General features: G+C 33.9%; 1 protein-coding gene across 1 annotated transcript in view; it reads left to right on the forward strand.

The window, feature by feature from the left end:
- The window catches only part of NEK7 (NIMA related kinase 7), a 180,834-nt gene that overhangs the window by 119,357 nt on the left and 38,066 nt on the right, over positions 1-23,411 (forward strand). The window contains 2 exon segments of the mRNA XM_043962734.1: positions 14,183-14,291; positions 15,252-15,359. Coding sequence (XP_043818669.1) covers positions 14,183-14,291; positions 15,252-15,359 — 217 coding nt within the window.

The following is a 23,411-nucleotide window of genomic DNA, read 5'->3' on the forward strand; positions in this document are numbered from 1 at the left end:
AGGGGGAGACAAGTAGAAGCCAGGTGTCTAGGGTAGGGACACTTGAGTGGGCCATAGAAGAATAGTTGACATGTCTCTTCTTGGAATTATGCCCAAGTTGCTTTGAACATGGTTCTAGGACAGAGCGGGGGAAGGACAGGACATGGTCTGGTGGTTATGCTGTTGGAGAAGCTGTCCAGGAAGTAGGTAGTAAAGCGAAGCATAACTGGTGTTTACCTTTTTTATCTTTTGTGATTGGTTCCATTCCGTGTTTAGTTAAAAAAATTATCCCCCCAGCTATAGCTTATAAAGGGAACAGTAACAACAACAACTAGCATTTGTATGGTATTTACTGTGTGTCAGGCAGTGTGCTAAGTGTTTTATAAATATTATCTTGTTTTAATAGTACCTGGTTTTCTACCAGTTTTTAAATGTTATGATCTTTAATACTTAGGATATATATCCATTTTGAACTTACTGTATTATATGACATAAGTGTTGGTCTAAGCATAATTTCTACCAACTCTGCTTTCGTTTTCCCAACAAGTTCTTATCCTCTAAGGATTTCTTTTCCAAGTAAATTATATTTTCAAGTTTATCAAATTGGTCCTTGAATTGTTTCTGATTCATCCTTATGTGGTTTGTGCCACTGATCTTTTCTTTTTTTTAACCTTATAAAATGTTTTATTCATACCTTTTGCTTTAAAACAAAACAAAAGCTGCTGTCACTTCCTAATACTGCCCCTCTCCATAAACACTCCCTTGCCACCAAGAAGTAAGTTAAAATAAAACTAACACATTGGCTATGTATGACAATTTATGTCTCATTCTGCACCCCTGGTCTACCATTCTTCTAAGAGCAGGAAGGAATTTTTCATCAGTCATCTTTATTTAGTTGAATGATCATTGCATTAATCTGAATTCTGATGTCTATTAGAGATTTTTCTTTACAGTATTGTGGTCGCATGTATTAATCTTTAGGTTCTGATTACTTCCGCATCAGTTCAAACGAGTTTTAATATGCAGAATTTCTCACAAGGCAATAACATAATTTATTGAACCATTCTTCAATTGATAGTTACTCATTTTAGTTCCTTTTTTTGCTACATTAAAAAGTACTGTTATGAGTAATTTGGTTAGTATGGGATCTTTGTCTTTGACCTTCTTGGGGCATATAATCAGTAATGGTATAGCTAAGGTCCAAGGGTTTGAATAGTGAATGAATTCTCACATAATTTGAGACTGTCTTCCAGAATAGTTGAACCAATTCACAGCTTCCGCAATAGTGTATTAATGTGCCTTATTCCCACAGACATTCTAGTATTGACTTTTTTTCTGTCCTTTATCACCTTGGACAATTTGTTATGTCTGAAATGAAATTTCAGTTGTTTTAATCTACATTTCTCTTATTAGTAATTTAGAATATTCCTTCATTTTAATTGCTTGTAGTTTACGTTTCATAGAATCGTAGAATAAGAAAGAACCTCAACAGTCATTTTGTCTGGCCTACACTTGAAAAGGAATGCCCATTGATGGAAATGTCAGAGATTGGCTTTGAACTTGGCTTCCTGACTCTAGGTCCAGCACTCTGTCCATTGGCCCACACTCAAATGCTTCTCTCCTCATTCTCTCCCCATTCCTCTATTTCTTCACATGGCACTTAATAAATGCTTTTCATTAATTCAATATAAAATGCTGTTTTTCCCCCTACTCTTTGATTGATTTTGATCCCTTTGAGTAAGATATATTCTTCAAAAGTCATATTTCAATCATCAGTCAGATACCAACTGTTAATGATTTCTATTTAATGGCTATATAAATAAAAATGAAAGAAATTTCCCAGGAATAAACCTGGGCAAATGATGAGTCTTTTTTGGTGAGGCTGGGGAAAGAGGGAACTTTGATTACATCTCTGACAGCAGTGAACTTTTGTGCTAATACCTCATTTAAGACTGGAGTTCATGATTTAATGTGGCTGATAGTTTTGGGCCAAGGTACTTATTCAACTATTCACAACTCATAGAGAATGAATAAATCATGAATTATTTGATTGTATCAGTACTATTTTAGAGTTGATCTTTACTCCATTATTCTGGTTTTTAAAAGGGTGAAGACAGATTTTCTAGACTTCAGAGAGGTGTAGAGAACTGATTATGAACAAAGATCACGGGGTAGATTTGAGTTTCTGGGAGAGGTCTACTCATCTATAAAGCCCTAATACAACTGCTGGAAAATGGTATCCATGGAGAGGCTGTGGAGAACTATGGGCCACCAGAAAAGGACTCAGTGGCATTGCCCAAGAAAGGCAGCAGTTTGGGAATATCCATAAAGTGGCAATAATTCCTAGACCACTCCTTTCAAACAGAGAAGGGAGAGGTCCTAGATGACATAATCTGGAAACTAGTGACCACGTGGCACCAGAGATGATACAAAAGAAAGATCCATGATGCAGAGGAGCAAATCTGTACCTTGTCCTACTAATCAAGTGTAGATGAGTTGTGATCTTCATTAGAGTGTCTGTGCCATGTTAGGTATATAGATTGTGCATGTCCAATGGGAAAGATAGTCTTCTGCCAACACCACGTGCACTTCTCCTCTGGAAGTCTCAAATACAGGGTGGCACTAGTGTGTGATACAATAACAAGATCACCAAATTGGGTTTCAGAAGGTTGGAATCCCAACTTTATTACTTTCTACCTCTGTGACCTTGGGGAAGTCCCTTGACCTTTTTGAGTTTCACTTTCCTCATCCTCATCATCTGACTCTTACCTCTGGGCCCATAGGCTGTGAGTGGTGGCAGCCCCTTGGTACAGTGGAGAGAATACTGGGAGTTGTGCACTAGATGGGGAGTCAGGGTAGTTGTTGTTTGTCCTTCATTCTCAAAGAGGACCATGGCATTAGGGTGATGTCATGACTTGCAGGCAATTGGGTTTAAGTGAGGGAGGGCTGTACAAAATCATGAACCTCACTCACTCCTCCAGAGTCATTTGGGTCCAGTGGCAAGATATACATCAAGACAACTAGAGAAGGCCCTGGATGTTTAAGGCAATTAGGTGTGATTTGTCCACGGTCCCACAGCTAGTAAGTGTCTGAGTTGAGATTTTAACCCAGGTCCTCCTAACTTCAGGCCAGTGCTCTATCCACTGTACCATCAAGCTGCCCCTAGTACTCAGCAAGTGGTGCAGTGGATAGGGGATCAGGGAGACCTGGATTTAAATTTAGTCTCAAACAAGAACTAACTGTGATGTTGGACAAGACATAGTCTCTATCTGCCTCAGTTTCCTCATCTACAACATGGAAATAATAATAGCTCTTATCTCCCAGAGGTTTTTTGTTTGTTCGTTTGTTTTGTTTTATTTTGTTTTGTTTTTCAGGGCAATGAGGGTTAAGTGACTTGCCCAGGGTCACACAGCTAGTAAGTGTCAAGTGTCTGAGGCCAGATTTGAACTCAGGACCTCCTGAATCCAGGACCCATGCTTTATCTACTGCTCCACCTAGCTGCCCCCTATCTCCCAGAGTTTTAATCTGTCAAATGAGGAGGTAACATTACCTGACATATAACTCCTCTTGGGGTGTGTGTCATTACAAAGTTTGGGATTAACTAAAGGGCAGAACCATTGTGTTTTTTAAAATACACCTCCATATTAATCATGTTGTGAAAGAAGAAACAGAATAAAAGGAAAAATACACAAAATAATTGAAAATAGTATGTACATTCAGACTCTTATCAGATCTTTCTCTGCCTGTGGGTAGCATTTTCCATCATGAGTCTTTTGGAATTATCTTGGATTGTTGTTTAGCCTTGTTGAATAGTTCATGTTTTTCTTTTCTTTTCTATTTACCTTTTAATGCTTCTTTTGAGTCTTCTATCTGAAAATTGAATTTTCTGTACAGTTTAGTCTTTTAATTAGAAATGTTTGAGAGTCCCCATTTAATTAAATGTTCATTCCCCCCCCCCCCATTATCTTGTATTCACTTACAGGCATATAGGTAAGCTTCTTGAGTGACTGTTGTTTTTGTCTTTGTAACCTTATGCATATAGTCACTTAAAAATGTTTATTGGATTGAATACCTACATTTATGAAATAATGAAACAATTAACTATATTTTAGTGGACACATTTTTCTCAGGTTCCTTTGCCTTCTCTTCTAGAAGAGACACCAATCTGGAATTGGAGCATGGGTAGTGGTTAACTGTGCCTCAAAGACTAATACTGGATACTCCATAAAATGTCTTCCTTCCAAAATTCTTTTTGCTCTCTATACTTTATTGATGTGAGATCCCGGGCCATCTGTTGTTTTTGCCAGTAATTCTTTTCCAGTTTGACTCTTTTTTCAGAATTATTGAATCTTGACATATATCAATTATGATCTGAAAATGATGAGGACTTTATGTTGCTGTTCATTATAAATCCCACAGAAAGTGAGTCACCTCAGTTATCTGATTTCTGTTTTAGAGACTTTCCTCTATTGCCACCAAAATATAAGTAGAGATAAAAGAACAATAAACTTAGTTATCAATAAGAAAGGCAAATATGTACATGCAAAATATTACTTAACAGAAGCATGCCAAAATGAAACATGTAAGTGGCCATTGAAATGAAGAAAGTTTAATGCATAAATATTATGCCTAAAACTTCAGGACTAAGACTGAGAGGACTGACTTATCAATCACTTATGAGGGCATGAGGAGGAAAAATAATTATCAAGCAAAGTTTTGCACATATGTGAATTTATAAAATTCATTTCCACAGTTTTAAATATGAACTGAATATGAAGGTAGTCAATATACGAAGTCTTACTTCTGTCTAAATAACATACTTTTGTCTGATTTCGAGATTTGGGCTTTTGATTGGTGTCTGATGTCTTTTACTCTTGCCTATCCTGTTTTCTTTCTGAGCCACTCCCCCTCCCAGAATTGTTGTTATTAGCCACTTGCCCAGGGTATACTTGGATATTTATTATTCACTACTACTCTCTGGCTTTTGAGAAACTGAGACCAGTGGCCTTAATGATGCCTCCACCCTTAGCAAACTCAATTATCTCAGACAGTTGAGGGAAACAATTAAATTAATTTGAATTCTTTTAAGAAGATGTTACAACAAATATAGTGAAAATTGCAGAGTAACATTATGTGCTGTATTTGGTCACCAAGTGGGAGACTTACTATAGTTGTATAATATAAAGATATAGTTGTTTAGCCACATCCTCTCAATTTCACTGCAATTTGGAATTTGTCTTGTCAAAAGCTATAACATTTTAAAAAGTTTTTTTTGCTTATCCTTTCCTTCTTTTGATTTTATATTAATCATTTCCCTTAATTCTCTTGAACACTACCTTATAACATTTTTTTTACTTTATAACATTTAAGTAAAAGCATGATGTATAGCGATTGTCTAACAACTTATACTACATTCTTTTCCCATAAATTCCAACTTTTCATTGAGAAGGGGGAAGAGCATTTCCTTGTCAGTTTTCTAGAACTGAAGTTAGTCATAGTTAGAGTTTGATTGACTTTTAATATTGTTTTTGTTTACATTGTTATAGTTATTGTATAAATTGTTTTAATTACTTTGATAATAAATAGTGGTAATAAATCTGTTCATACAAGTCTTCCAAAGTGTCTCTAAATTCCTCATATTTTTTATATTCTTAATATATCACACTTTGTTTAGCCATTTTTCCATTAATGCAAAACCCACTCAGTTTCTTGATTTTTGCTGCCACAAAAATGTTGGTATTACTTTCTGTGTTTGTTTGTGTATGTGACCTTTTTTTCTTTGACCTTCTTAAAGCACATGCCCCATAGTGAGATCTCTAGAACAAAGGGTATAAACAGTTTTAGTAACTTTTCTTTCACTGAAAATGTTTTCCACTTCAGATGGACCACTTCACAGTGCTACCAACATTGTATCTGTGTGTCTGTCTTCATGTAGGCCTTCTAACATTGACTTTTTCCATCTTTTAACATTTTTGGCACAGTACCAGATGTAAAATGAAGGCTCAGTGTTGTTTGGATTTGTATTTCTTTATTAATGATTTGAAGAATTCATAGGATTGTTGATATTTTGTAGTTCTTATAATTATTATGACTTTTGATCATTTGTCTATAGGGTAATGCCTCTTGTTCTTATAGATTTGTGCTAATTCCCTGTATACTTTGTGTATCAGATCATTATCAGGAATGTTTGCTACAAAGATTTCCCAACTAATTATTTTGTTCTTATTCTAGTTGCATTTATTTTGTTGATTTAAAAAAAGGCATTTCAGTTTAATATGTAGTTCATACAAGCTTAGAGCATCCCTTTCCCAACTCCTACTCTCTCAGATTAGTATTGGGTCCTGGAACAAGCTCCCCCTAAGAGTCTTTGTTTTGTTTTGTTTTTTGCTGGGCAGTGAGGGTTAAGTGACTTGCCCAGGGTCACACAGCTAGTAAGTGTCAAGTGTCTCAGATGGGATTCGAACTCAGGTCCTCCTGAATCCAGGGCCAATGCTTTATCTACTGCGCCACCTAGCTGCCCTAGCTAGTTTTTATATACGTATATTTTTCTCATTAAAATTTCATATAGATGGAAAAGCAGGTATATGGATCTATAGTGATATTAGGTAGTAATAAGATATGAAGATTTCCTTGAAGCCTTTGCTCTCCTTATCATCTATAGATACCCTTAGACAGTCTTTCAACAAACCTCTCCTCCAGCACAACCTCCTCTAGCTGCTTTCCCCATATTTGTTTTCTATAGAGCTTTTTTTTTCTTTTGAATTTTAATCTCATTTTCTTCACACTGAAAGTACAGTAGCCACTCACAAGGCTGATCCCAGTATTGATTGGAATGGAGTCTTAACCTACTCCATTTTTATGATCTGAGCCCTTGTGCCCTTCCTTGTGTAGCTTGATGGCCCTCCACTTTCAGGGGGCTACTACAACTCAGAACTTAGCCCTTTACTATAGCTTAGAACTGAACTTAATCAATCCACTAGCTTCGGCCTCCTTTAGTAGCAGAAATTACAGGTATATATCATTATGACTGATGTTCTTTCCACTTTTTAAAGAAGCACATCCAGTACTGTGATGAGACTAAGTGTGGTAGCTTCAATGTCCTTAATGGCGAAAAGAGTTTGCTATCAAAATCTTTAAGATCTTTTCCATCTTTCATCTATTTGTTGTCTTTCTTCTGTTTTCATTTAATTAGCTGAATATCTTGACAAGACTTTTTGATAGTCAGTACCCTATACATTATTGAAAAGAAATATGAGTATCATGTAATAGAAGAGAATGATAGTAGATATTTAACATTTAAAAGGAAAAGCAATAAATTGCTGGATTTTGAAGGGACCAGTTTCATTACTTTAATGAGAGTCATAAATAATTATGTATCCAGATAACAATTATAAAAATAGTCCTCCCTTAAATCTTTAGCTTAATTGAGCTAGGAGAGGAAACATAGCTGCTATTCTGTATTCCTGAATTAAAGTAGTGCATAATATTGCCTCAAAGATCTTATATGTAAATGATTAATTGGTTTAGAGGCTATTGACAAATATAATTTAGTAATTCATAGTTGTTCACTCATAGTAATTCATTCAGTATTTCTCCCATCAGGGATATACCTAGGGACCACACTTCCTGAAGTACTTCCCAAATAAGTGTTGGGAGAAAATCTGGAACTTTATATCACATACTTCATTTTAACCACAAATTCAAAATCTAAAGAAAACAAAGTTTTTTTTTAAAAATTGGCCTTTGTTTACTGAAATATTTTGCATTATGGCACAATTGTTTTTGTTATTCCTTAGATGAAGTAATGGAGTAAAAAAAAATATTTTTCAAATCTTAAGACTCTCTGTAAATCTAAGATATTATTAAATTCATAAGGGCCATTTTTATTATTCCTGTAATTATGTCATGATTCCTATTCATTAAAGACTAGAAGAAGGGAGAAAAGAATTTCAGATACCTCACAGAATAAGTATTTTGAAATGAAAGTAGTCTAGAAATTATGTGAAAGTGCTTTCAAAAACTTTAAAAAATAATTCTGAAGTTATTTTAGACTACTACATTTTATATAAAAAAATTTCATTCATAATGCAGAGTCAAAGTTTACAAGGTATGAAATAGAATCAGATTTCCAGATATGTATTTTAATTATTTTTTCTATTTTTAAAAGTATGTTGTAATAAAAACAGATGAAAGTAAATCCATATATAGTAAATATATTTAAGAAGGAACTTATAAGTTACTATGGAATCAGTCAATAGTCAATAAAAAATTATTAAGCATTTGTGCTAAGTGCTGGGGATACAAATATGAAAAAGATGGTCCCTGACTACAAGGAGCTTATAATCTAATGGAGGGAGATAACACACAAAAGAAAGCTGAAGATGTGAGGGAGGGGAGAAAGATACTAGGCATGGGGGCTTTATGAAGTCAAAGAAATCTAAAGTGAGTGCACAGGAGAGAAATGAGGAGGTATCTGAGGCTCTCTGTGATTTGTATTAAGTCTATTCATATGTTCTTAAAGAGTCATTTTCAGTGAAACATGCAACAGAAATCATTAAAAGGGTCATTTCTTTGTCAGGATATTATCATAAATCCAGGTTACTAATGAAGGTATTCTATTCTTAGTCTAAATAGAATTACATAATAGGGTGTTCACATATGGCGGTTACTTTTTAAACTTTACGAGTTATAGGGGAAAATATACATTTATAACTCTTCATTACTTATATCTTTCCTTAGTGATAATTAGTTGATAATAGAGTGACATAAAACTTTGTTTTGATGAATTCATATAATTTCACTCTATGATAATGATCTTATGCAATCTGCTGTGGTGGAGGAACTTGTGTTTGGTATTTTGAGCAGTATTTTCACTTCATTAAGAAGCGGAACATATGGTTCAAGTATTCTGGTACATTTGATAAGGAAATGCTTTCCTAAAAGATACTTTTTTTCCAAAGTACATCTTCCCCACCATCTTTCAGTTAATAGTCTCCTGCCTCCTTTCTCCCTTTGCCCCTGTAATCTCTTTGTACTTTTCCTATGTACTTGTTACATACTATAGTTGTCATCTGTGGTATATTTGTTTTATATCTCATACTTTGGTATAATCTTCTGAAGGCCAAAGTTTGTGTATTAGCAAACTGGAAGTCATCCATTTTTAGAGTTGGAAGATATTTTTAACTGTGATTCTTTCACGGTAATGAGGAAACTGAGGCCATGTGGTGGACAAGATCTGACAGCTAATTAGAGACAAAACCAAGACTAGAGAATGCAGGCTTTCTAGAAAGTTCTTTAAAAATATTAAGAAAATATGTCCTCCAGTGTTCCATTCAGGAACTGACTTCTTATTTTTAACCTGAAACTCTTTCTCTTATAATATCCTCAACAGAAATGGCCAAGGGTTGGTGATCATTCAGTGTTTAAGAATAATTCATGTGTTAGAAAGTCTCTTCTTCATGTTACAATTATCAGTTAGTATAGGCATTGTGGTGTTTAAAAACTAATGTGTGTGTCCTTACCTGGGCCCCACCCCCACCCCTACCCCCAGTGTGGGGAATTAGCTATGGTTTACTTTTAAATTCATCAATAATTTAGGCTTTTAAGCATTTATTAAAGTATATTAGGGGTTAGCAAAGAGAGAGAAAGCTGCCTTCACCTACCTATCCAAGAGAGTGAATTTCTGCAAGTTAGGAAACCTAGCTACCTTCCTTCTTTTTCTGCCACCAGGAGTTCCTTTCCGAACCAAAGAGATAGTTTCTCAGTTCCTTGGAGTGAAAGCTTCCTGCAGGATGGAAGAGGGGCGGTCCACACACACAGCTCCAAGCTAATTGGCTGGTAGCATTGATTGACATGACTTATAGGCAGTTCTATGAATAGAGGCAATTTCCAGGATGCTAGTCACATGCTTCTCATCAGGGGCAGAGCCCTGGTTCTCACAATGTCTTTCTCAGCAGGGGGTGGCACCTTGGTTCTCAAGCATCCTGCATATTATATTGGAAATGAATTTAATACAAAATAGTTTATAATATTCATTTTAAGATTTACAAGGAATAAGATGCAAAAACCATGCCAATATAAGCCGTATATAGCACTGTCTTTATAATTTTTCAATTATCTTTTCCCTTAGATATCTACAACTACTCTCCACTTTACTCTGGCAGACATAAACTGAGTAAAATACTGTACTAAAGATTTGCTCTGTTGTTAGAACAATAGAACCATTACCTTTCAGCTAAGATTACTCAATGCTACTATCATGGATACTGATTATAATTAAAAGTTTGAAAGTCATTTTCTGTTTATTCTCTGTGGATTGATTATTTTCCTGGGTAATTCATTTATCAATTCTTAGAAAAGTTCCATTACATGAAGCGAATGGTAGAATTGCATATGACAGTAAAACTTAGAAATGTGATTATATCTTAGGGTTGTGTAAGTGACTGAGAGATTAGGTTCATAGAATTGATAGAACCAGGTTGATAGTAATGTTGAGAGTTTAGAATCTTGTTAGCCAGGCAGATAATGTATTTTAATTAAGTGAGCATATTTGGAAACTTAAAGAAAAGTATATTCCCGCCCTGCCCCACCACCTCCCCCCCACCCATCCCAAAAGTTTTGAATGAATAAAACTTTTTTAACAGTTAACTTTTATTAAGCTAATTCACTTAGGTGGTAGTTTTTGTACTCTGGTAACTTTTTAAACTTTAAGTGATAATACTACTTATAGAATGAAATTTGCTATCCTAAGTTAAGGTATTTCAAATTATAATGATACAGTCTTCTTGCTCTGCTACATTTTTTTTTTTTGGCATGATAGTCTTGGCAGCAAGCATAGCAAATATGCAGGAAAAGATAACTCTCCATTCATATGACCCACTTTTTTGATTACCAAAACACAACTTTAAAAATATATTAGACAACCAGTATTGATTAAACACATAATAGCCAGCCATTGTGACAGGCCCAAGATATACAGAAACAAAGAATGAAACAGTCTTCAGGTATAATAATGCTATTTGTAATTTTGATACTTCCATGGACATTCTTACCACTACCTCCTATTCATAGGGTCGCAAACAAATATCAAGTATTATTTTGACATGCAAATTTGAGTATTTGGGCATTACTTATAATAACTAAACCAAATACACCTGAACTTAATTCTACTAGATCAGTTTTCTAAGTTTAACAATTCAGTCATCTTCTCTAAGTGTTAACTTATAATTTTTTTTAGTTTCTCTCATCTAACAATGAGATTTCCTATCTAGGTGTATATATTTATGAATATAACATATATGGATCTTGTCATTCTAATTTGTGTTATTTTACTAGAGAAATTGTCTTTCATGCCTATATTATCAAATATGTTGATCTAGAAAGTTTTTTTGATACTTCTATTGATAAATAAAATTTGCTATTTTATCAGGCTTAATATAAATTTTACAAATAGATTATTTTCCCCTTCTATTATTATTATATTCTTTGCCCTCTTCCTAAGAGGTAGCCAACAGTGCCACCATCAGAAACAGGATTTTTTATTGTGTTAGGTATTCTTATAAGTAAAAGTCCTGAAAGGAAAAACTCATCATTGTGCCATGAATTTAATATCGCATTTTATGCTTTATGTAAATAGCTACTTAAAATATTATCTTTAATATGACAACAGATAATGATGCAATAGTGGAATTAAATTTTAAAATGTTTTACCTGTGAAACTAAAAGTAAAAGTGAAGCCCATTTCTCCTTAAATTTTTGAGTGATCAAGTTCCTATATTATTATTGCTTCAGAGCTAATTATTAATTTGTACAAATAATCCTTTCTAAATTATTCTGCCTGGACACTGGTTTGCTAACTTAATGACAGTGGTTATTTTGTTTTGCCTTATTTATGTATTTTCACAAGGAGAAGTCCCAAAAAAGACAATAAAATTTAACCAAGGGATATCCCTTTCATACAGTACATCATTGAGTTTCCTTAATAGGTAAAAAGTCATTATGCCCCTATTCAGAATTTAACATTTATTTACTTAAATGGCTTTAAGCTCTTATTGTTTTTGTAACTTGAATTTTTAAAAATTTAATTTCTGTGACAATTTGATGAATTTTCAAATGCCCTTGTGTACAGGTTTCAAGTTTCCAGTAATTTCAGAATACTTCCTCTTCCATCCTCTCTCTCCCTAACATTAATATAAAAATGTTGTTTTTATGGAAACATTTCTCTGAATTTCTGATTTCAAAATGTCAAAGTTGTAGAAACTTGCTGAAATTATTTCAACTGCTTGTTTGCACATGTTATTTTGGGAAAAAATGAAAACACTAAAGAAAAATGCAAAAATATTATGCATTATTCTTTTTAAGATTTGTGAGAAATAGATGCAGAAAAGATGCCTGATTCAGACAGTTTGTGGACAGTTTTTCATTATCATTTGTAGTTCAAGTTATTTACAACACTGAAGATTTTTATAAACTGCAAAGTTAGTATAATTATGATAATTCTAAAATCTGTATTAAAGCACAAAAGTATACTTTCATGTCCCTATACTTACATGATATTGTGTATTTATTTTTAAATGAAAAGAAACCTGGTCTCCATCTTCCTGTTGACATCAAACAGTCCTCTGATATGCTAATCCTGCTATGGGGAGAACCCATACATAGGATTTATTTGGATTCATTCCAAGTCTGAGTGAAAATAATATGTAAAGAACTGATTTTGCAGTATTGCCTCATTTGAATGAAAACTGATGTTAAAATATTCTGGAATTAAAAGTCTGAATAGAAAATCTGACATGCAATTTTCTAATGTTTTAATAATACTTTATATCACCTCAGATTCATTTATATTGCTTTTTGCCTCTGGAATTATTTTTCATTAGCATTATTATTGCCTTCATCTAACATTCTAAGTCATTATACCATTTTGGTGATATAGTATGTCATTTAAGTGTTTGATCCAAGTGAATTTTATTAAAATAGCTAATAAGGATTTTTAAACCATGGGAAATCTAATAAAAATTAACCTGGGTCCATTTTTCTTTCTTTACGTAGTTTTATTTGGTTTCTCTGAGTCCTTAGGCAAATAAAAATAATACTATATTTTCCCACATAAAAGATGGATAACCAGCATACATTCCAGTAATAATATTCATTTCATCCTTTGCTCATCTGGTAACACTGCAAAAAACATGATAAACTTACTTATTCTGAAAATCCCTCCTATTTTGGGTCTTAGTATTAAATAACAACTACGTAGTATTTCAGGCTTTGGAACATGGAATACTTAGGTATTACATGCATATTTCAGAATTTAACTTAAAATATTATAGTCCTTTTGATGAATGAATGATTTTTTTTTTTAAAGGGACAAGAATGGATATTGGTTAAATCTAAATGAAAACATTTTAATAAGTGGGGGGTCAGTGTTTTTATGTCAAATAATTTTCTACATAATTATTTAATAAGTTATAAATCACATGTTAGTTTTGGAATTATTATTTTATTGTCTTTAAAATGATAGAAAAATAGCCTAGAGAGTTCAATTTTGTAAAATCTACAGAAACTTTCCTGATTAAAAAATGTTTATGATATGCTGATATCATATGCTGATATTTTAAGATTTGTTTGACCTGACTTGGGAGTAAAGTTTACCTCTGAATATATAAGGCATGAGCTATGATTTAGTAAGACTCAAGTTTTAGGTATATATTTTCTGTATCTAGCATTTGTAGTAGAAATATTCATGTTTTCATTTAAACTGAATTTTCAGAAATATAATTGCATTTAGAAGCACAAATTAGAACTCATTATTAAAGGAATTTTTCTTTTGTACTGAGAATTGTTTCATAATGCAAATGATCACTTATAATTTATAATTTTTTGTAAAACAAGGCAGACCTGTAAATGTATAAGATATAAATGATATCTGCAAGATATCATTTGATTGTTCAGTGAATAACAGTACACTTCTGCATTACCTGGATTAGTATATTAAGTAGAGAGGAAATTGACTTGACATATTGAGTAAAATTCTTGTAAATCTGTCAACAAGTAAAATGTTCTAAAGATCTGCTTCAGTTTATAGGTGGTAAAATACTACTATCTCTGATTTGCTGACTTTTTTTTCATTATGTCAAATTGGGTTTCCAGAATTTAATTTTTAAGAAACTTTCATTATTTTTTTTCTATTCTGTCTGTTTTATAGCATTTTAAGAAACAAAAAAGGTTGATTCCTGAAAGGACAGTTTGGAAGTACTTTGTTCAGCTCTGCAGTGCATTGGAACATATGCATTCCCGGCGAGTTATGCATAGAGGTATATAAAGATCTTGCATATTTGGAGAATAGTCATTTAAGATAGACACTTCACAGTTTTGGGATAAATTATGTAAACTAAAATGAAAGAGAATATTCTTGGTGGATAATTATTTTTCAGATACTGTAATTTTAGTAGAATGTAACTGCTCCTTACAAAAGTAGTTTGGGTTTGAGTAAAAACAAAAAGCAACTTTGCTGATCTTTCACTCTTCAAAGCATTTTATTGTGTTAAGTAACTGGTTAAATTAGGAATGGGGCAATAATAAGAGATGCAGAACTCATGAGAGAAATACTGTGTATGTAAGAAAAGGAATATTTTATTGAATAAATAAGGTCTGTTACAGCAGCCTAAATTTTTAGACATTAGTACTGATTCCAAGAGGGCTGATAATGTAATATGTCAAATGCCCAGCGACTAAGATTTTCCCCCCATCATTAAATAGTTAAATCATAAACTTTGGAAATAAATCTTTCATTTTGAATGTTTTAAAGTCACAGTTTCTGAAGTAGCCCAAGTTTAATTTGAAAATTATCATTTGTAGTTAAAAAAAAAACCCAACAAGCCAACATTATTTTAAATAGCGTTAATAAGTTAAAAAATAGAAGAATGGGTAACATTCTATGTGGTCTAGGTTTTTTTATTGTTGTTGTTTTTAGTATAGAAAACAACTCTAGTTTGTGTCATTTATATTTGTTGCTCCAATACACATTTATTCTGTGTTTTATCAGCCAATATGAGTACTGAGATAATTAAAAAGTGTCAGTTTAGGTGATTTTAAAAGAATGGCTGAATATAGCAAGAAAATAGTTTAAAATTCTGAAACTTGTTTTTATAGTGAGGTACATTTAGTAAGAATATTGCATTCTCTCTCCTATCTCATGAAAAAGAGTTTTCAAAACTTAGCCCTTTGAAAATACTGTAGCACTTTCCTGACAATTTTATTTATTTATTTTGCAGATATAAAACCAGCTAATGTATTCATTACAGCCACAGGAGTAGTAAAACTTGGAGATCTTGGACTGGGCCGATTTTTCAGCTCTAAAACCACAGCTGCACATTCTTTAGGTAGGAATTGTTAAATAATTTCAAACAAGTATTTCATCACATATAAAAATCATATTCATGAATACTTAATGTAGTTTCCTTGCAGGTACCAGATGAAATAATTTTTTAAAAAATTAATTCATCAATTTCATGAACATACTAAAAATGATCAGTTGGAGATTTACTGTTTCAATAGAACAGTTGAATACTGTTTCTTTGCCCTCAAACATTTTGGTAGATGTCCACTAAGAGCAAGTCTGGTTTTCCTATTATCATTGAGTATCCATTTTATAATAGTGTAATGAGAACTAATGAATCAGCTTCTTTCCTGGGTGAGGACTGCACTCTCCTTATGATGACTCTGGAAAAACACCATGGTATTTTGTAAATGTTTATTTATAATGGGAAAGTATATGAAGGTGATAAGTGTAGTGAGATTAATATTGTTAAAGATTATGATTCATTAATAAGGTATGTTTTTACAAATTATAAATCATAAAATTTTAGCATCTCAGAAATGTATTCCTGTTTTTAAATTCAAAATAGAATTGAATATAGGTTTTGAAATATTAAGAATAGGAAGAAAATACTATTTGACATGAAAGCAATTTTAAAATAACTAGGCAGAATAAATGATTTTTAATTGGGTAGTTTATTGAAGTATTGTGAATTTTCTTAAAGCCCTTAAAATACTTTTTTTGTTTTATTGCTTTAAGAACTATATATTACTAGAGAAAATGGGTAGAAATTCAAGTGTTAGAAGCTAAGTAAAGTTATTTTTCAGACTTAGTAATGGCCTTCTAGCTTTATACTTGGACTATGTGTTATCTTTTTTCTATGTAATTGTTAGGAGGTCTTTCTGTACTTCAGTCAGTCATTGAATAAGCATTTATTAAGCATTTACTGTGTATCAGGAACAGTAATAGGGATTGAGAATATAAAGGATAAATTTAGTTTGTAAACTTGATATTCCATCTTTTTGTATTGAAAAACATTAAACTTATTAAAATAAACTTATTTAAAATTAGGATATCAAAATTTATAATAAGATAAGAAATAGAGAAGCATGTTAGGATAATGTAAAGCACATTGAAATAAGAATCAGGCTCATCGACTTAGAGCTGGACAAGTTCTCCTCTAGTCTACATTCTCATTTTAGAAGTAAAGAAATTAAGGCTCATAAATGTTTAGTAATATTTCAGAGGTCATACAGATAGTAAGTTAGCAGAGCTGGGACTTGAATCTAGGTCCTCTAATTTCAAATGAAACATGCTTTCCACTATACCATGTTGCCTTTACAATATAATAAATATATGCCTTTTTTCCTCAAAGAGATATGATAAGGAACAAATGAAGTAACAGGGGGCAGTGCTTTGAAAAGTGTATGCAGTTGTAGGATGATAGTCTTATTTCTTACTATGACTCTTTTATATTTGTTTTTATTGAGAAATTGGAAAAATTCCAAGCCCTGATAGGAAATTAAGTAAAGATGTTCACAAGAAGACAAGAGGGAGCCTCATAATGTTTATCTAATATTAGTGATAGTTAATTACATAAATTTAACAACACTAAAAAAAAAGTTCTCTTTTAGAAAGTCACAACTTCAGTCATAAAGTGCAAAGAGTTAGGTTGGGGAGCAAAGGAGACCACATAGATAATCTGCAGTAGGATGGCATTTTGAATTTTTGAAATTCAAAGAAAATTATGATTATATAACTTGTTCTAGAGAAATGTTAGCAAATCTTTTTCAGAATTTGCCCTTCCTATTAGCAAATTGGGTTTAATACTTAATCTTGTTGCTTTATAAAAGCAAATTTATGTGTTTTCTATTTGAAAACATGTACAGAAAAAAAGCGCTTATCTCAAAACTATTAGCTCTGGAAAGAATATAGATTGTCACATTTCTTCATCTTCTAAAATTGCTCAAGATCTTTAAAAACTTTAGTTATAGTCTAATCTAAAGTATCATAACTAATACATTTGTAAACAGTAGACCTCTCCCAGTGTAGTCATGTATCTTGACAACCTCTAAGTATCAAACTTTATTGATACCCATTGAAAATATAGAAAATATATTCATTTGAAAACTAACAGACTTTTTTTTCAAGGTAGATGACTAAAGCACAGATTCAAATAAAAGTATATCTTTATACCTTTGAGTAGTGTGCCAAATTGTGTCAAAATCTGTCAATTCCTTTGAAATTATTTTGGGATTAATTGACTAATGCTAAATAAAGACCAAAGCTTTACTTTACTTTAAACAGAAACCTTGCATCTTTTTTTTTTATGGTAGGTAACATATGGCCTCATAACTTTATTTTCCAATCTTAAAAGTATTTTAAAGATTTTTGAGTTCCACATTTTTCTCCCTTCCTCTCTTCCCTTCCCCCTCCCCAAGACAGAAAGCAATCTGATATAGGTTATATATGTACAATCACATTAAACATATTCCTGCATTAGTCATGTTGTGAAAGCAGAATCAGAAAAAAGGGAAAAATCTCAAAAAAGAAAAAAAAAAATAGAAAAAATGGTTCAACCTCTATTCAGATTCCACAGTTCTTTTTTCTGGTTGTGGAGAGCATTTTCTGTCATGAGTCCTTTCTTGGATCATTGTATTGCTGAGAAGAGCTAAGTCTATTACAGTTGATCATCACATAATGTTGCTGTTACTGTGTACAATGTTCTCCTGGTTATTCTTACGTCACTCAGCATCAGTCCACTAAAGTCTTTCTAGGTTTTTCTGAAATCTACCTGCTCATCATTTCTTACAGCACAATAATATTCCATTACATTCATATACCACAACTTGTTCAGCCATTCCCCAATTGATGGGCCATCCCCCTGATTTCCAATTCTTTGCCACCACAAAGAGAGCTGCTTTAAATATTTTTGCACATGTGGGTCTTTTTTTCTTTCTTAATGATCTCTTTGGGATATAGACCTAGTAGTGGTATTAATGGGTCAAAGGACCCTATAGCCCTGTGGACATAGTTCCAAATTGTTCTCCAGAATAGTTGGATCAATTCACAACTCCACTAACAGTGCATTAGTGTTCCAGTTTTTCCACAGCTTTTCCAACATTTATTATTTTCCCTTTTTGTCATATTAGCCAATATGATAGGTATGAGGTACACTCAGAGTTGTTTTAATTTGCATTTCTCTAATCGGTAGTGATTTAGAGCATTTTTATATGGCAATACCTTGCATCGTTTTTAAAAATTCATGTTTTCTCTTGAGAATATAAAAGTTTTACAAGTTATAATTTTAGTATTTCAATGAGTTACTTCTTAGATATTCATACATCTGTTGAGATATACTGTTTTACTTATATATTTCCTCAGGAAATATTCTTGATAGATTTAGTTTTGTTAAGAGTACAAAAATTAATTCCTGGTGGAGTAATAAAAAGCCAAAATTCTATCACCAAACATGTTATCCCAGAACTCCAGGTATGAAAGGAGCCTCAGAGTTTGTCTATAGCACAACCCTTACATGATTGAAATCCCCTCTCTTATACTCAAGTGGTGGTCATTCAGTCTTCACTAAAAGATTTCCAATGAGGGACAAACCATTGCCTCCTGAGACATCTCGTTCCACTTTTTAATACCTGTAATTGTTAAGAAGTCTTTGTACTTAAGTTAGTCATGGAATAAGCATTTATTAAGCATTTACTGTGTATCAGGAACAATAATAGGGACTAAGAATGTAAAGATAAATATTTGTTCAACTCTACAAATGTTCTGAAAATATTTTAATTGAGGTTTTTGTCCATGCATTAACTTTTCATTGAATTTTGAAGGCTAATTATATAACTACATAATTAACATGACACCAAAGTCTCTTTGACTTTCTTTTCCCCAAATAATAGATTATATTTAGGATTGAGGTGATTCTTTTGCTTTTTGTATACACCTGATTTATTTATTCCTTTTAGCAGATTGTGGTTAAAAACAAAACAGGAATTTGTTATATTAATAAATTTATGGGGGGCAGCTAGGTAGTGCAGTGGATAAAGCACTGGCCCTGAATTCAGAAAGATCTGAGTTCAAATCTGGCCTCAGACACTTGACACTTACTAGCTGTGTGACCCTGGGCAAGTCACTTAACCCTCATTGCCTGCAAAAAAACCCCCAAAACAAACAAACAAACAAAAATAAATTTATGAGTTTTAAGACAATGTGATTAAGAAAATATACATCATAAATAAATAGTGCATATGCATATTAGGAGCATATTGCATAAATACTTATCTATAGACTACTTTGCTCTCACCATTCAGTTGTTAATAAGATGTGATCAAGAACAGAATATAAGGGGCAGCTGGGTGGCATAGTGGATAAAGTACTGACCCTGAATTCAGGAGGACCTGAGTTCAAATCCGGCCTCAGACCCCTGACAAGTACTAGCTATATAAACTTGGGTAAGTCACTTAATCCTCATTGCCACACACCCCCCCAAAACAAACAAACAAACAAAAAAGAACAGAATATAAAACAGAACAAGACTGTGCCTGGGAAGGTCATGACAGTCATTTTGTGACATAGTATTGTTGACCTTGCTTTTTCTTAATACTCTCTATAACAAGAGTTCTTTGGAACTAGGACTTTTATAGTCACATTTGTTTACATTACTTGAAATTTCAAGAAAAGCTTTTGTTCATACTGTCCCGTGGAAAATCTGTTCTATCACTAGTAGAATATAAGCCCCTTGAAGGTAGGAATTATTTCATTTGCAACCACTGCTCTCTTTTTTGCCACTCTGACACTGTCATTTCTGGTGCAGATGAGAGACCACACAGCACTGAAGGCCATTTGTAATTTTACTTTGTTTGACGAATGGGCCAAAGATTGATTATGGCCACAGAATTCATCTCCAAGTAAATGGTTTGATAAAAATTAAGAATTTTCCAAAGGACAATGAAGAGAGATTTCACTGCAGGAATGAGCCAACTATAATATTATAAATAAGTGATTTCACATTGGAAATTATGTAAGGGATGGCATCAAAGAAAAGTTTGATAAAGAACATGGGTTGGTTGAAAACTTAAATTAATAATTTTTTTTAAAAAAAGAACATGGGTTGGTCACATATCTGGAGTTAGGAATAATCAGTAAACAGCCCACACACTCCGTTCGTATCTTAATGATGTGAAGAGTACTCAAGGAAAGCCCTTAGTATGTTGAGTCGTCCTCAATGAATCAATGAAAAAACATGACAATGTATAAAGCACTGTACTAAGTACTGAGAATGCAAATAGAAAAAAAAAAAAGGAAGACAGTCTCTGATTTGAAGGAGCTCATATGCTAATTGGGGGATGGGGTGAAGACAACCCTATATAGGAGAGATTTCAGTTGCAAGTCACATAGGAAGGCCCAGTGCGTCTTGGAGTGCTGCAACATAAGTTTTAATTCATCTTTAATATGATTTCCTTTGTCAGTCAGTAAAGATTTATTCAACACCTATTATGTGCCAGGTAATGTGCTAAGCACTGAAGATATAAAAAGAGGCCTTTCCTTGTAGAGCTCACAATTTAACGGGGACGGCAACAAGCAAACAAATACGTAGAAAAACTTTATATAGAAGATGGACAGGGAATAATTGAGAGAGAGAAGGCACTAGGATTAAGAGATGTTGGGGAAACCTTCCTATTGAAGATGGGATTTTAGTTGAGACTTGAAAAAAGCCAGGCAAGCCAGTTGGCAGAGATGGGGAGGGAGAGCATTCTAAGCCAGAGAAACAATCCAGAGAAAATGCCTAGAGCTGAGAGGAGAGTCTTGTTCGTGGAAGTCAGGAAGCCAGTGTCACTGGATCAGAGAGTCTGTGGCAAGGAGAAAGATGTAAGACAACTGGAAAAATAGGAGGGGGCTAGGTTATGAAGGGCTTTGAATGCCAAGCAGAGCATTTTATATTTGCTTTTGAAGGCTATAGGAAGCCACTGGAGTTTATTTAATAGGGGAAGGATATGATCAGATCTGTACTTTGGGAAAAATCACTTTAGTGGCTGAATGGAGGATGGATTGGAGGAGAAAACTGAGTCAGGCACCCTTTCCAGCAGGCTATTGCAAAAGTCCAGGATTAAGGTGATGAGGAACTGCACTAGAGAGGTGGCACTGTGAAAGGAGAGAAGAAAGACTATTTGAAAGATGTTTCTAAAGTTAAATCCACAAGCCTTGGCAAGAGTTTGGATATAGAAGGAATCACTAAAATTATAGCTGTTTCAAATGTTGAACTATTTGACAGTATTGAGGACTTTGGGCTAGAAGTGGAGCCAGTGGTCTGGGGCATATTTGGGCTTTCCTGGCTCACAAGTATCATTTAGGTGACATTTGGTATTGTTGGTTGGGAGGATTGTTGGCTTCTTTTCCACAAACTTCTCTTTCTGATGAATTCAGCCTCTGGATTGTAAGCAGAGTGAGAGATCAGAAATGGGGAGGGAGAAAGAAGGGGACACTGCTACTACTAGGGCTGTTAGCCTCAAGATCCTGCACTCCAGCAGCTTCTGAGAGGGCTTTATAGGAAGGTGTTTGACCCATCAGGTACTTTCTACTTACTACCTCACCCCAGGGTTCCTTACTGCTTCAACTAGACTGACTTGCCTGATATGGTAGTTGATGAGAAGACCTGGACAGTAGCCTCATAGGATGGGTGTGTGTGTGTGTGTGTGTGTGTGTGAATAGGTTTTCAATGTGTTAGAGGAATGACTCATCTCTGAAGATCACTGCACAGTAGAGTGTCTCCCAGCATGTAGAAAGCCTTTCATAATTGTTTGGTTTGTTTGTTGAATGAACAAAAATTGAATTTAGTTGGTCATTTTCATTAAGACCACCAAATACGATTTGTTAATATGGACACCTGGTGATCTCCAAAATCAAAGCATTTTAGAGTTGGAAAGCTCCTCAGAGTCTATATGGTCTGTCTGTATCAGAAAAAGAATCCCTTCTTCACGGTGCCTGACATGTAGACAGCATTTGCTTGACTACCTCCAAAAAGAGGAACTCACTATCATGATGCTTTAGCTAGCACTAATTGTTAGCAGATTTCTCCTTATATCAAGCCTAAATCTTCCTCTGTGTAACTTCTACCCATTGCTCCTAGTTCTCCCCTCTGGAGCCAAGCCGAACAAGTCTGATGCCTCTTTCCCATGACAGCTCTTCAGGTATTTGGAGACAGCTGTACCTATTAAGAATTACCTCTTAGGAACTTTATGTTCCTTCTCTAGATTTTCCTCATATCTGCCAAATAAGCTTCTCAACTTCATTTTCTCTTTGTCATATGGGGATGGCAAAACATGATACTGTGAAAAGAGGGTTGAATGTAGAGGTGGAGAATGTGGGTTTGAATCCTGGCTCTGGCACTTATTAGTAAGTAGGTGACTGGGCAAATCATTTCCCTTCTCCAGGCCTCAGTTTCCTTGACTGTAAAAAGAGAAGGATGATCAAGTTTATCTCTCAGGTACCCAACAGCCGAAGTAAATTTCCTCTTTGGACTTGTCAGAGAATATCAGCAGTGGAAGTACTTTCCATAGTCTTTTGGTCAGACCTGTACCTGAGTAATAGTCCTTCCAGTCAGTATACATCAAGGACAATAGTATTCATACCAGAGAAATTGGGGTTCTGTTAAAGTATCATTATGCCATTTCATACTTTTTTTTTTTTTTGGTGAGGCAATTGGGGTTAAGTGACTTGCCCAGAGTCACACAGCTAGCAAGTGTTAAGTGTCTGAGGCCAGATTTGAACTCAAGTACTCCTGACTCCAGGGCTGGCGCTCTATCCACTGTGCCACCTAGCTGCCCCTTCATACTTTTTCAATATTCCAAAATAAATACTCACGTGATCCTTTCTGAGAAAATAAGATTCCCAAACATTCCAAAAAAGCTAGACTATTAGGCATCAGGTAACCTAACCTAAATGGTGGTCAAAATGGAAAAGGGGGGAGAAGCAGGAGAAAGGCAGAAGAGAAGAAATCTGCAGTCCTTGGTTTAAACCCCACTGAGGTACCCTGAACATCAAACCAGAGTTATGTTTGGATGTGCAGAGAGCTTTCACAGCAGAACAACTAGCCTGCAGTGCCTGA

Source organism: Dromiciops gliroides, chromosome 4 (assembly GCF_019393635.1).
Source record: "Dromiciops gliroides isolate mDroGli1 chromosome 4, mDroGli1.pri, whole genome shotgun sequence".
Lineage (NCBI taxonomy): Eukaryota > Metazoa > Chordata > Mammalia > Microbiotheria > Microbiotheriidae > Dromiciops > Dromiciops gliroides.